This window comes from Acomys russatus, chromosome 24 (genome assembly GCF_903995435.1).
Source record: "Acomys russatus chromosome 24, mAcoRus1.1, whole genome shotgun sequence".
NCBI lineage: Eukaryota > Metazoa > Chordata > Mammalia > Rodentia > Muridae > Acomys > Acomys russatus.
In genome coordinates, this window is record NC_067160.1 from 4235986 (window position 1) to 4252219 (window position 16234).

General features: G+C 35.9%; 1 protein-coding gene across 1 annotated transcript in view; it reads right to left on the bottom strand.

The window, feature by feature from the left end:
* The window catches only part of Fsip2 (fibrous sheath interacting protein 2), a 60828-nt gene that overhangs the window by 43055 nt on the left and 1539 nt on the right, over window positions 1-16234 (bottom strand). Inside the window, exons 3-10 of the mRNA XM_051167061.1 lie at window positions 14624-14785; window positions 13343-13432; window positions 11861-12000; window positions 10215-10356; window positions 9457-9567; window positions 6395-6518; window positions 4022-4108; window positions 783-898 (exon numbers count right to left, since the gene is read on the bottom strand). Of these exons, the coding sequence (XP_051023018.1) occupies window positions 783-898; window positions 4022-4108; window positions 6395-6518; window positions 9457-9567; window positions 10215-10356; window positions 11861-12000; window positions 13343-13432; window positions 14624-14785 (972 nt within the window). The remainder of the gene's footprint in view (window positions 1-782; window positions 899-4021; window positions 4109-6394; window positions 6519-9456; window positions 9568-10214; window positions 10357-11860; window positions 12001-13342; window positions 13433-14623; window positions 14786-16234) is intronic.

Consider the following 16234-nt stretch of genomic DNA (forward strand, 5'->3'; position numbering starts at 1 on the left):
TCATAAGTGCCAATACTTCTGAAAGAGATTTTGCCTTCTATCACATAACTAAATGAATCCAAATGCTTTTCTATGCTTCATGCCCTAAGTTTGTCATGAGAAGTGTTTAAGGAACTGTGCATATCATTAACTTTCCCTGTCTCAAACTCAGGTCAAAACTGAGCTCTCTCTGTAGCAACACACAGCTCACTCATCTTCCAATCCGTCCTTATCTAACAGCACAGTAACCCACTCAATGGACAGTGCTAAAACTTCAGAGTCACAATTCTGCCAGCCCAAACCCTAGGTAGCATGATATAATGCTTATTTAAAACTCTCCAGAGCCAGTCAGCGCAAGAGTAAAAATTAGTCACTCCAGGTTACTGTAACATTTCCTTTGCACCTCACCTCACTAGACAAAGCATCCTTAAGATGAGGGACTGTCTTGTTCACCTTCACATCCTAATAGCCTGATTTCCTTATGCTGCCAGTGACCAATCAACAACGTGCACATAGATTTCTTATGCTGCCAGTGACCAATCAACAACGTGCACATAGATTTCTTATGCTGCCAGTTTATAGCAACATCGTCATCACAGTTGATGATGGCTTTGGATTTGTTTTTGCTAAATTTCACAGTACATCAATAATAAAGCTAAACTGACTCTTTCGTGCCCCAGAGAGGAATCAGTTTCTGTTGCAAGAACTCATCTCCCTTAATTAATCTATACCAGGTTAGTAAAAGAGATAACACACATAAATAAAACTTAAGAAGATGAACTAATATGATTGAAACATTTTACCTTTTGTTCTGAGCTACTGTTCTGTATGTCTGTTTGATAAGCAACTGAGGATCCTGATATTTTTGAAACAGTCTTTGAGCTAATCTGAGGCTGATTAACTGTAGCTGACACTTGTCCTAGGAGTAAATGAGAAAGGCATCCTTAGGCTTTGAACATTTTGTTAATTGCAACAAATTGCATTTTCTCAGACTAATTATTAAAAATTGAAATATTCATAGTAGTACTTCTGAAATAGATGCACTTACAGTATCATTCGATCAATAACACATTGGAATCACTCAAATGAGCACTTCCCTGCATGTTTGTAAACAATCCATATTTCCCAATAGCATTGATCTGTACTTCTTGATTCGTGTTTTCTGATACTTTACACGAATGCAACTATACAGTCTGTACACTTCTCCTTTGTCTTCATTTTGGGGGAAGTAAAGTGATTTCTTTGATGCAGCACAATGGTATGGCATGTTTCAAGTTTGCCCCATTTCACTCAGACGTACCAGGCTTTGGATTTTGCCATCAGTTCATGGGCATCTCAGTTCTCATTCAGCCATTTCTGAAATGATCCTCTGTAAATTTCATGCACAAACTTATGCGCATGCACGTGTGTGTGTGTGTGTATGCGTGTAAACACAACACATGTATATCGATTAATAGATACTCTACAGTAGTAATCAATCTATTGATCTATCAAATTATCGATCTGTCTTTATATCTACTTCAATTAAAGTGAATAAAATTTTTTATAAAAACTGCCTGGATATATGGCAAATATAACTTTAAGGAACCTCAAAAACTTTACAATAGTGATCACTCTATCTTAATATCAATCATCAATAGATCATAATTTTACTTCTTTCATATATTCCTGTCAATACCTAACAAAGAAAATTGTGATTGTGTGTTTGTGTATTTAAAGACATAGCCAAAACAAATCAAAAGTAATGATACCAACAGGTGATTCTCCAAATTGAGTAAAAACGAAAAACAAGACTGACAAAGAAAAAGAAAGGAAATAAATCAACACAGCAGAGTCTACAGATAATTATCAAGTGATCAAGAAAGAAGTACAGTGCAGAATGTATGATATAAGAACACAAAAGATAGTGTCTCTAAAAATTCTTATATCAAATCCTATATATATGTAAATTATTGTCTAATAAATTAATATATCACTAGCTTAAAAACATATTCTACAAAGAGGTTCCACATACAAATGACTTCTTCAGTTGAAGTGATTTCATAGAATTGCAACAAATTCCTGAGGGAACTGAAATTTACACAGACTTACAAAATGTTGAAGTGCAAACATTTCTGAATTCCCATTGTTTTGAATTGCCATATACATTTTATACAGTATTGGGCTTCATAAAGACATTTCTACATAGGTATGTAATAGACTTCTTGCCATGATTTTCCTTTTCTTTCTCTTCCCTTTCCCAACAGTCACCTTTTCTCTTACACGGTTTCCTTTTTACACTCTTGACTTATTAAAGATTTTGTATATCTGTGTAAAAGCTCGGGTCTACAAAGGAGCATAAGCATTCAGCATTTCTCAGTGAGTCTCATTGAATTTGCTTCATATGATATTCTACATTTGCACATGTTTTTCTGAAAATGACACAATTTTGTTCTCTTTATGACTAAATATAATTCCATTGTGTATATATAACATATTTTATTTATTCTTCTGTTAAGGGTAGCTATCTTGATTTCACAGTTTATCATAAATGACACTGAAGCAAACATTGATGAGCATTCTATATGATTTGTTTTAAGTTTTTAGGGTAAGCATCCACAACTGATATTTTTTCAGATACTGATCAAAAATTAGATGTGTAGTAAGAATTTTACTGCATTCAGCACTCAGCACTCCATTCCACACCCCATTGTCTAGAAACCTATGAGGGGAGGAAGACTTCTAATTTTGTGTAATCACATTTGTTAGTTCTTGTTAAGCCCTTGTCTGTGCCTACATCTTTTAAGCATTTCCCCTATTTTCCACCTAACAGTTTCAGATTTTTTCCATCATTTGATACATTGGGAATGGAGTTTTGGATAAGGCATGAAACAGGCTCCTCGCTCATTTGTCTACGTGCAGCTGTCTACCTTTCCCGAAACCATTGGCTGAAGATGATATTGTTTTCTCCAATTTGCGTTTGTTTGTTTGTTTGTTTGTTTTCATCTTTGTCAAGAATCAGTTAGCTGTCTGGCGGCGTGAACACATGGAGTCCTCTGTTTTATTCTGTTGTTTTACAGGTATTTGGGTTGTTTTTGTAGCAGTGTCATGTTGTTCTTGTCTCTATGTACACATTTCTACTAGTGCACTGGGGATCATCACAGAAAGGGGCTTTGGAAGTAAAGGGTGTCTTTTATCTTAGCACTGTAATCCATCGTGGAAGGAAGTCAAGGCAGGAACAGAAGCAGGAGCCCTGGAGGGTTGTTCACTGTGCCTTCTCATGTGCCCCAGGACCCCCTGCCCAGGGCTGCCTCTGCCCTAGCCGGGCTCCTTCACATCACTCACCTACCAGGAGAATGCCTCCGTGATTTTCTCACAGGCTGAGCTAAAGGGAACATCTTTCTCAACCAAAGTTCCTTCTTCTCAGGTGACTATAGTTTGTGTCTGCTTCACAAAAACCAACCACACAGGGAAGAAAAACTGGGATTCTGTTTTCCTTAGTTTTTTTTTTTTTTAATCAGTAAATTTCAAGGTTATTCTAAGTTTTCGCATTAAGTGCAACTTGAGAGTTATTACTGAAAGAAATGTCATATTATTACTTGTTTTCTTTTTTGGAGTTTATCCGAGTACTTCGTGGGGACTCACAGTATGGTGAGCTTAATTTGAAAACATAAAGTGACAGAGCATAAGAAATACAAAGTGCTAATTTGTCAAATGTTCACAGTAGTTTAGAATCAATGAATTTAGCTTATAAACTATTTCTGAGTTTTCTAAAACCATTCTGAGAAGTTAAGATGTTCTACAACGAACCTCTATCTACAATTAGTAATAAATGCTGAATTTAACTGTTCTTGGTGGTGGTCTGATGACCAGCTGAAAACACTACCTCAGCTATAGAGAGATTAAGTCCTGGAGACAGAACACAGCATGCAACCCCCAAAACAAACCGTTCATCATAACAAACCGAAGGTCGCTCTGCATTCAGCTGAAGATCACCCCTTGCTCAGTCTTCCTCCCAAAGCACTGCTCTAAGTATTCGGAGTTTGTTAAAATGGTCTATTACCTGACGTTCCTTTACTTGCTTTCTGGTCACCACCAGGATAAACTACTTTTATATCATCCAACGGCTTCTTTTTCTTCTTTGTTAAAGCTTTAAAATGTAAGAAAGGATATTATTAGTAGTGATGTTGGGTAGTGGAACTATTAAAGTTGACTGTCCTTTCCTGCTCAGGAGGAGGTAAGTCTTTGTCAATCTAAATGTGGGGGACGAATGTGTGGAAGGCAGATAAATTGCCAAATTAACTATTTCTGAAATATGCCTTTAACTTAAAAGGCATTATGTGGAGAGACTATTTGTTTTTTTTATTTTAGAGAGAAAGAAACATGTACTGTAATCTGTTGGAACATATAGCTTCCTTTCTATAGGAATGCATGCCTGCAGAGTGACACGGATGAAGATCCACTGGTCCAATAGGACTATAGGTTTTTTGGATTTGCGCTGTGTGTGTGTGTGTGTGTGTGTGTGTGTGTGTGTACATAAATTTCTCTTGGAGATTTTTACTTGGTAGAAGAGGATATTACTACAGTGTCATATAATTATGAAAGTGATATCTTTATTCCTTCTCACCTCAATATTACAAAAATATTGACATACTGCTTTTTTTCTAAGGGTGATTTGATGTTTGAAGATTGCTACTTCAGGGGATGAACTGATGCCTCACAAGTTAAGAACACTTGTTTTTATTGTAGAAGACCTGAGTTTGTTTCCCAGGACAGTCACAGAGGTAGGTCTCCCTCTTCTAACCTTCACAGATACCGTCCAGATACCACAGTATGCATATACTGTGCATAAATGTACACAGAAACAGACTCTGTACAGAAAATAAAATTTTAAATTTGAAAACATTGAAAATTCACATTCCTTATTGTATGAGAAAGGGATGTCAGGATTAGAAAACTGGTGAAGTGATTTGTAATCTGAAGCACGGGGCTATGGGCTGTAGGAATCCTTCAAAGAGGTAAAATGAGTTAATTTTTCTAGGAAACTTATTTAGTAGAGTTATTTTCCTCAAAATATTATGATGTACATAAATAGAAATTTAGTATTAGTGAGTAAAACTGTTATAAATCTGTAGCTATTTTGAATATTGCAAGCTGCCAGTGATTCAAGAAGATCATGCAAATAAGGTTATGAAGTAATACTTGACTGAATGCAAATTGAGTGCAAAAGATTAGAAAGAAACAGGGAGTAGGTGGTTGTGGGCTGAGAAAATGGACACAGAGAGGCAAAATGATGAGAAATTTAATCTGTGTAATAATGGTCACTATTCCTATTTGACAGCACTATGAAGCCTTACTATGTGTTAGAGTTCTGAAGGTCTTCACAGAAGTTGTTCAGTGTATGATATTCAGTTTTACACTGTGAAAGTGTCTGTGAAAGGCTAAACAAATTGCCAAAACCATGTACAGGTCCCTAAAATTATTAAGGAGGAGTCACACAGCAATAGTCTGGCTCCAGGACATGGGGCAGCACCAGTAGAGGAGAGCTGTCATCTTCAAGCATATAGTGTAAAAACAAAATTTAGATGTTTAAATAAGACTGTTCTTCATGTGGTGATGATTGCTTGCTTGTCTATGCACCTTAAACTGAATTTGAAAGGTAGAAGTTTGGGGTCAGCAGAAGAAATTATCAGAATTAAAGAGGTACAAAGATGGGTTGGGGGAAGGTAAGCAGAGTCCAGCTGCAATCAGGCAATAAGGTAATGTAGTAACAAAGGGAGGGTCTCGCCAAAAGTGAGACCCATAAGGGACAAGATTGAGGATGGCCGTGTTCTTTTTCAATAGTATGTATCCTTAGAGCTTTAAAAAATCTGCTTTGTTAACTAATAACTAATGGGTGTGATTTCTTGATGTTACACAAAATGCAGTTGATATGGATCGGACACAGCCATGTCATACACGTTTACTTTTCCACCTTCTTCCATTCTTTCCATTTTCTTTCTTGCTTCTTTTCTTTACAACTTTCCCTCCATCTTTATTTCCTTATTTTCCCAGGTTCCTTCTATTCTTACTAACTGACAATAAGCCAAAGCACCATGCTGATTTATAAGAACAATTACTTTATACATTAGCTATAATATCTGAGTAGTAAAATATACATTATTTTAACTAAAGGAAAATTGGTGTAAAAACTGCAAGGGAAACACAATTTGTCTCTTGAACCAGTTGATAAAACTGTTTTCATTAAGGCGTGTGTGTGTGTGTGTGTGTGTGTGTGTGTGTGTGTGTGTGTGTGTGCATATCCATGTGTGATCCTTTCAACTTCAACAGTAATGTGGAAACGGTTAGTTTAGCACTCCATGTAAAATAGGTAGCAGGTACAAGTATATAAGATTACATGGTACAGAGATCAATGCTTAGGTCATAATGTTCTCACATTCATAAGTTGTTCCATTTTGTCCTTTATATTCAAATGCATTTCTTCCTGTGTCATCTTTAAAGCCAGTATCCTGCATTTTTTGTATATGATAAGCCATTTTTTTCTCTAGCATTGCTTGTTTCTAAAACATTAAAGAAAGCACACTGATTAGTATTAATTTGACATTTGTAAATACAAAAATGATTAATCCATGTGGTATAGTAGAAATAATTATTCTTGTCTTGTGACTTAGACTAGAAAACTTAGAGAGTAGAAAGGAGTCCACTTTTTATTTCTGAACAAATACTTAGGTAAAATTTACCTCACTGAATTCTTTGGTAAAATTAATACAGTCTTTGAAATGTAACTTTTCTTTGTGTGTCTCTGGGATACTACTGACCATGGACAGAGCAGGAGAGATCAGTGTACAGAGAGAGCCTTGCAAATGTCATAGAGCATCCCATGAGAGAAACTGTCACTTAGGACGGCATAGCGGAGCATCCATGAAGGTGAAGCTTAGATGTAAGCTACAGTATAAATGCTTTAGGAATCACACTGACTAGAATGTTAAAACGAGTCTTGCTTTGGCAATAGGGAATAACTATTTCAGTTAAAAACCAACAGTAGCCTCAGATAATAAACCATAAAAAAAATCTGATTAATCAAACTGTCTCCAATAATATAAAAAGGCTGAATACACAAATATGTGGCGTCAAGCAAAGAATGCCAAGGCATGCAAAGAAACAGGGCCCCATGGCCAAAAATAAATCATGCAATTAAAAGTAAGCTAGAAAAGACAAAAAAGTTAGAATTCAAGCAAAGAATATCAATCTGCTCAGCATAGTTGCATTCTGTGTGCTTATAAAAATAATGCAAGGATACTGTGGACAGAAAAGTGTTCACATGATTTGGTATGGGAGATGAGGATGAGAAGAGGGTGCATTGGTAACAGATCTGACATTTTAGAGGACATCTGTATGAGTTCAGTGACAGAAACTACTTTAAAGGAGACACTGAAAAGGAAACTACTCAGACTATCAGAGATATATAAGACAGTTTAACACAGTTAACAACCCGGAAAGAGGAAAGCCTATATGTCCACCTGCAGTTGATTTCATTGCAAACCTGTTAGGATTCAGAATCACCAAGGATACATACCACAGAGTTGGCCTATGAGCTTGTTTACAGAAAGGTTTAACTAAGAGGAGAAGACATATCCTAAATGTAGGCAGTGCTGTTTCGGGGGACTGAACACTGGACTCAATCAAAACGAGCTCGGTGACCTGACCACAAACATTCATTTTTCTGTTCTTCCAAACTGTGGGTGCAATGTGACCAGCTGTCACGATTCTGCAATCTCATTTCCCCAGGGCAATAAACTGTATCTCCTCAAACTGAAAACCACAATGAACTCTTCTTTCCTTAAGTCACTTCTTGTCAGACATTTGACCACAGAGAGAAAAGTAACTAATATGAGATATAGTTAAAATATCTGAGAATGGATACCCAAAAAATTCCTAAAGTTGCTACAAATAGTGGAATCAGAGGTTCAGGAGAAACCTGACCAGAATTACAAACCAACTGAATGAGACAGTGCCACACCGACAGCAAATCTACACATAGATGCTGAACAGGATTAAAAACAAGTATAAAATTATACACAAAATTTAGACATTTTGTATCAAAATTACAAAAAAACACAATTTACAAAACAATCTGATGAAATGAATTGATTCTAGATTGAACAATTAATATTTGATTTACATTCTACACTTCTAAAGAGCCATACATATAAATTCAACAAACTCTTAAAATATTTGACAACCCACTTGATAAAACTTTTGGCAATGTAGTGATAGAATTAAAAAGAAAACATGATGGAAAATGTGTATGAAAGACACAGAGAACCTTATAGTTAACTGTATGTGTGTGTTCTATCTGTAGTTGTTTACAAAGCTGTTAAAATGTTGAACATAGGTGAAATGCAGATTATACCAAATAAGACAAGCCTACTTATTCACATGAACAGTGAATCTTACGCAAGACTAAGATGTATAGGAGAAGCAAAATAAAAAATAAAATATGAACCTAAATCTGTGATATTTTTATTGTGAAATAAAATACTTTAGTTTCCAATATTTTATGAGGTTTAAGTATAATGATATGCAGCAATACAAATCAAACTTTGGACATTTTACATCTATGTTTGTAAAGAATAAATTGCCTGAAATTTAGAATGTTAGATTTACACTTTTTAATATGAAAAATCATTTACTGTTTTATTAATTGAAGAATCAGCCTACAAAATAATCTCTAAGATGTAAGCGCGAGAACATGAGACAGGGCTCATGGGTTAAGAGCACTTGCAGAGAAGCTGGGTTCAGGTCGCAGTGCTGGCACAGTGGTACACAGCCATGTGTAACTCAAGTTCCAGGGCATCTGACCCTATCTTCTGGCCTCTGTAGGCTGTAGGTTCATGCATGCGTGTAGTGCACATGAATACACGCTGTTAAGCATTCATAAACCTAAACATGTCTTTAAAATAGATACAAAAGAATGTGCTTACTTTTGTGGAGTAAATAAATGTTGATAAGAAATATTGTATATATTGTGCATGTGTCCACTTAACAGTAAGTTGGCAAAGGGAGTCTATATGCTACAGGTGTTTTTTTTTTAATTCTGTTTTACATTCTAAATCACAAACAACAGCATGCTATTAATCTTAAAAGACAATTTTTTTTTTAAATTAAGGAAAATCAAAGATTCTTTTTTACTAAAATATGTAGTTCTCTAAAAGAATATTTTCTAAGAGTAAGATTAGGAACTAGAACTACCGTTTTATTGTGAAGATTAATCCGAAAGAGCATAAAATAGTGGCATAATGCTTCGTATAGTATAAAAATGCATCAGATACAACATGTGAAAGTGTCCATAGATAGGTAGAGTGGCTTACGGCAGTTGGTACAAGGCCTATATATGTATCTCATGAGGCTGAGGTTTGAATAATGGTCACACAGATTATTTCCTTTGAAACACCAACTTTTCAAATATTCCAGGGAAGAACTTAAAGCTCACCCTACCTTTCTGTCACTCTCCTCTCGGCTTCTCCGCCTTTGCTCTTCTACTCTCTGCTCTCTCTTAACATCTTCTCCGATCTTCGTGAGAAGCAGCATCTCCTTTGCTTTCCATTCCTAAGGACCACAGTGATACCTGCTTAGTGCGGGCACGTTCTGTTTTCACGGCAAACGGATTTTGTCCACCAGCAAGAAATACTGGCAGGTCAAAGGCTCAACAGATATAGGGCCAGATACATTAAAGCCACCCAGCGCTTTTCGAATGAGCTTTCCTAACTGCACTTGTATTAAGAAAGCTGACAAGGAGCTGGGCCAGGGGGCTGTTTTGGGCATGAGGTCATGCTGACAAGCCTGTTAACGTGGGTTCAATTCCCAGAACTCTCATGGTAGGATGAAAGAACCGACTCATGCAGTGGTCAGGACTTCGCTACTGCACTGTGCCACGTGCTCACATAACTGCACAATTTTTAATTAAAAATAAAAAGTAGCTATGGTTAATTTTTACTAAAGATAATTTAAAAGTATTTCTTGTGCACACTGAGTTTAATGGGAAATGAAGTAATGCTTAATAACTTTTTACAGTGATCTTTAAAAACAAAAATTGATTGCCTATGCCTCCACATTTTATGGACTAACTTGTACACTGTATGGATATGAAAGTGTAAAACTAAAACATTTTCAAACAGTGTAATACAGCTAAATTCATTCACAACTGGAAAAACTCTATGTATTTTTCCCTTATAATATTCAAATTTTCCTCTTACCTCTTCAATTTTTCTACGAAGACTAAGTTTTTTTCTTGTGTACTCCCGCTGTCGCCTCTCTTCTCTGTCCATGCGCAGTAGGCGTTGCTCTTCCGCCGTGCGCTCAAGTTGTTCTAATTCTTTACTTATCATATCCAAATATCTGGGTTAGGATAAACATTATAATTGTGGGTGAATTGGGACGCCTTATCCTTATACTCCGAATGAAACCCTGCCTTGACTGACATGGTTGAACCACAGAAATGTCGTAGAGTTTTCATAATTTGCGTTCTTGTTTTTGTTGTTTCCAATCATTCTTCCGATTAGCTGTACTCATAACGTCTGGCTTATTTTAAATTCTTCCCTTTGAATATGTATTTGTTAGCATGGTCAAAGAAATTTTGGAGTGTAGAGCAAATTGGTTCACTGTTTTACACAGCGAGCAATGATAACTCAGTGGCATTAGAAATCTAGACTCACAGAAACAACAGAGAAAGCAAGCAAAGCTTCAAATACGTTCACTTGAAAAACATTTTCACAACAAAGTGACAATAGGCTCTTGGTAGTAACACAAAACTCTCACCAAAGATCTGGGACAATGACAGCGGCCTGTCTTAAGTCTGAGAAACAAAACTACACAGTGTAAAAGTCACATAATGTGGAGGAATGCCTTGAGTGGATTTAGGAGTTGTCAATAAAGTGCTGTTTAGCCAATCAGCTGGGCAGAAGGACAGGAAGTGGAAGGCGGGGCTTCCAGGAGAGGAGGAGGGGCCAGGAGTTGAGAGTTGAGAGGAAACAGTTGACAGAGTGAGCTGGTGGAGAGAAGTTGCCCGAGGAGGAGCATGAGATTGGTGAGTGCTTGGGGTGTAGAAGGTTATGAGATTAGAGCAGTTTAGTTTAGTTTACTGGTGTATTTGTAGCAGTTTAGGTTCTGCTCAGCACAGCGCTTGCAGCTTTGAGTTACACTTTTGTCTCATTGTGTTGTTGTGTGTGTCCTAGGTCATACCGAGACGGATCAGTTATTGGCTTCCTAGGCCATGCAGATGTATGAACTGCAACACAACCTAGCATAAAACTCTCACTCTGAGAAAAGAAAGAGGACGGGAGCATCATTTTGCTTTCAGAAAGATAAATTCAGTAATGGAGTACTAATCAGTGATTATAAATGGGAAATATCTGAAAAATCTGCTGTTACTTAGAATGGTTTTGTTTTTTTCAGAGGCATTAAACTCCTGTTTTCGACTTGCACTCATTTTTTCAGACTTAATGTCAGTCTTCAAAAAACAGTTATAAAGTATTACTTTTCTTTTTCAGCTGCCGCTAAAATAATTTCTCCTATAGAAAGGCTCTGGGATTTGGTGCTTCCTTCACCTATTGCCTCATTAAATCTTGGGTTCCCAGAAAAGCCAACTCTCCTGGAAAAAGATCCCACCTTTAGGACAAACAATTCTTGTTCGTACCTCTCTGACTTCCCTTCCATTCTCTGTCTCGTGGGGAACATTAAACACTATCTACTAATTAAAAAATAAAAGTTCTCCTTACAGTGCTGTTCAGTATAATTAATTTCAGTCCACACACCATACACACACACACGCACACATGTACACACACACACACATGTACACACACACACACACACACACACTCTGCTATAACTTTAGTCTCACCTGTGCCTTAACAAGCGTTCTTGGTCCTTAATAGACAGAGTATTGTCCTGTAACAACCAGTTCTGGAAACGTGTGACGTCAGAACATTTAGGAAGTTGGCTGGTTTCTTGCAGCTTATGTAGTTGCTTTGAAATCAATTGCTATTTAAATTTAAAAATGAATGTCAGAAATATATGTTTTTTACATTTCCCTTAAATAAAATCATAAAGAAATCATGTTTTATAAATGATAAATTGTGTGACTGCATTTAATTCTAGTTTGAATCCATTACAAATGTGAACAGATGAACTAAAATAAGGATTTGTCTTTCTGAAAATAAAAGAAATATTTTATTGGTTCACCAATACTACATTTTTGGTCTCTGTCTATTTTCCCACTCATTTCTGTCTGTCTGTTTGTTTGTTTTTACTGACACAAGGCCTCACAACACACAGCCTATGCTGGCCGTCAGCCACAGTGCCCCTGCTCCAGCTTTTCAGAGTGCTGGGATTGCAAATCATTCTCATTTTTCTCTAACATTCATACTTTGTAATAAAAACATTTTAAGAACACTTGTCCTATTTTGGGGTGTCTTGACTCTTAGGACAAAGTTGCAGGCATTTATATATATATATAAATCATACAGAAAGCGAGGGTCAGGGGGAGGACAGAGGGAGAGGAAGGGAGGACGAGAGAGAAGTCTGTGCTACTCATTACTTTGACTCAAGGCTCACTATAATGTAAGAATTCTTTTTCACTTTTATGATTTTCTTGTGAATTTATGTACACACACACACAGTCAGCTTGATTTTTAAATATTATGTAGGATATCATAGATGTAACAAAAGAAATCATTTGGTCGGGTGTGACGGTTCACACCTGTAATCCCAGCACTCAGGGAGGCAGAGGCAGGCAGATCTCTGAGTTGAGGCCAGATTGGTCTACAAAGTGAGTCAAGGACAGACAAGGCTACACAGAGAAACCCTGTCTCATAAAACCAAACAACCAGAACCAAACCAAAATAAACCAAACCAAAACAAACCAAAACAACAACAACAACAACAACAACAACAACAACAACAACAACAAAACCAGAAAATAAAGAAAGAAAGAAAAAAGGAAAAGAAAAGAAATAAAGAAATCACTTGTTTCAAAAACTGCTTTGGTTTTAGCTTTAGAATCTTCTAATACAATAGACTGCTGCTGGTGCCAGTTGACGTGTGAGTAGCATAGCTGACTTACCGAATGCTGAGTGTACTACAGTACTTACTAAACTAACACTAAGTATAAATAATAATAAATATAATTATACTAATGATATGATCTAACTCCTTTTCCATTATTGGGCAAATGCTGCAAGTTCCAAATATTGTTCATTTTTGCTTACAAATTTCACATACAATATTTTAATCAACAATTAAACTTCAAAATATAAGACAATATTACACACATAAGTAAAACATTCTATATATTCTATTTAAACAAACTGAATTCATAACTTACCTGTTCTCTTAAATAGTTTCTTTCAAAGTCTAATTTTAAGCTGGTAAGGTATTGCCTGTATTTATTCAGCTCCCTCAAGCTACATACAATCTAAAAACAAAAACCAAAATTGTATAAACATTTTAAATATATGAAGATTGAACAGTCACAACAGTTGATTAGTAGAGGACAAAAAAAAAACAATGACAATAATGACATTTTGGTGTGAAGAATAAAAAATTATTAGCAATCTTATAGGTGGTACCTCCATATTTATAAGCAAGAAGTTTCTATCTAAAAATAAAACTTTCTGATTGCTATAATAAGAAATTTATTATTCACAAGTAATTGTAATTATTAATATAATGTGAATTAATTATAATTGGATTATGATTGTAAACACTGTTCAAAAGCAATAAGAATAATCTATCAGGATGCTAACAGACTTTCATACATTTCTGTTTCAAGTTTTAAAAAATATAAATCACACACAAGAAAACAGTATCATTACAGACAGAAAAAGAGAACTATGATTCACCTGAAAATATAAATATACCTTTGCTTCTAAATAGTTGTCAATAATCTCTTAATATGAGAGAAAAGGGTGAGGTAAATAATCGCATGTGAAACCTCATTGTCTGATCCCTGAATATTCTGTAAAACCAATGAAGTATCTGCTTATAGCAAAGTTAATGATGTTTCTGAAAGACAGTTCCTGGAAGGAGGTTGTGTCTGCGAAGGCTGCCCTACTGCCGAGAGATGGGCAGTTTGGAGGGCTTGGGATGTGGCAGATCCAGAGCCCAGTTGCCTTTGATCTTAGGGTATCTTCACTCATTCCTTGCCCACTTGTTCTGGAACTAACATTCTGTTACTCACAGGTAAAAACATTTTAAAATGTATTAACAAAAATCCCCATTTTCCTTAACAAAGGGCTGAGAATACTATTCACACAACAACCTGGGCTTAAGGGATGAGAGTTCTTTGCTTGGCTGTACCAACTTCTCTGATTTTTCTACTGATGTATTTGAAAAGTCTCTTGATTTATGATTTTCTCTATTTGGTTATTATAAAAGCTTCATGTAGTTATTTCCACATTAGATCATGTAATTTGGAGTAATTTAAATTTGTGCTTCTGAGCTATGGTCATACATTTTTGGCTCCAGAAGAAATTATTTTTTTATTCCCTTTGAGGTAAGAGTAGTGTTTTTGCATCAAGAGATTGGCTTTTTATTAGGGTAGGGAAACAAACACAACATACTATAAGTTTTCATTGAGTTAAAAGAATGGAAACTGTCAACTCACTTTATTATTGCTGGTGATGTAGCCACCTTTCTTTAGTTTCCTCAGAATATCTTTGCGCCTATAGTATGTTCGTAAGTGTGGATCATGGAGACTTTTATATTGGGTTTCCAAAAGTCGGCAGTAAGGATCACTCAGGTTAAAACCATAGGAAGGTCGAAAGAGCTGCAAACACAGATAATAAAATATCACAAATATAAATTAATGTATTTTCACTTTTAATTAACCTGTTGACATGACTAGAAAATCAAACATGCAGTTTAAATTTGAACTGGGAATACGGAAGCAACAGGAGGATTTACTCAGAAAGGCTTTCCTTCTTGCCTCTCACCCACGTGAAGTCACTGAAGCAATTGGCCTTGCGAAGTCAGTTCGTTCCCTGATGCATCACCCTCTGGCCATGAGATAAAAACAGAGGAGAAGAAAAGAAAGGGAATAGTGTGTAATCTGTTTTAATAAATAAAGCCAATGCCAGGACCCTGTCTTTTCTTTCTCTCCCAGAGTGAGACATTATACTCAAAAGAAAAAAAGGATAATAATAATTATTATGTTTCAATCATTTGCAAGTAAAGACAAATAATGGAAAATCTTTCACCATAATGAAATGGAAATAATGCACATAGCTAGTAGAATTAGAACTCATGTACTAAAGACTAAGGATAAGGAATCATAGTGTCTTGGGACCTTTAACAAACCCAATGCACTTTGAGTGTTACAGTCATACAGAAAGTCAATCTCTATGCCAAATTATCCAACACACTTAAATACTAGTTTTAAGGCATATGTAAAGAAAATGGGTTTTCATCCTATGTGTTAATACCAAACAACCTCTTTCAATAAATAATATCATATAAATATAATTTTACCATATAAATATAAATATCATATAAATAACATAATAATGAAAGACGGTCAAACAATGTCCATGCTTATCTATTTTTTACTAGGAAGGAAACACCAAAGTTATTTAATCTCATTAACTAAATCATTATCAGAGTAAGGTTTTGGTGTGAACTCTCAGTTAATTTTTCAAAGGGAGAATGATGATGATTGCTTGTACCAGGGCTTCTGAGGAAGAAAAGGAAGGAGGATTAGGGAAGTCTGTGTGGGAATGTGCTAATGCCCTCTTTGTATTCTTCCAGCTTTAATGCTTACTAATGCAATAGCAAGTCTGGAAATGCAGGGAGAATGTGTCATGCTTGTAGGCATATAATTCAGTTCACACTATCACACAGTATTGTGCACCAATCCAGAAGGTTCTCAAGGTACCAGTTTGTGACCTCTGTTCAGTTTCCCTAAAGCTACAAGCTCAGTTCACATCTTGAATGCTGGAAAGTAGGGAGGAATAGGGCTCTAAAAAGAACTAGGCAGCAGAATTAGTGCTTCTTACTGGAAGAAAGAGGAAGGGAGCAGAGCTGGGAGAGGAGCTTTTCCTTCTCATAAAACATGCCTTTGTGAAGTCTCTGAGCTCTTAATGTCACAACTTTAATAACTTTCAAAGGGCCTAATCAGAAAAGTAGATCAAATGACCATCAAAGCTTCCCAGAATGCATCCCACTACCCCATTCAAATTACACTATAACTTAAAGTATAATTAAATGAAAATAGGACTGG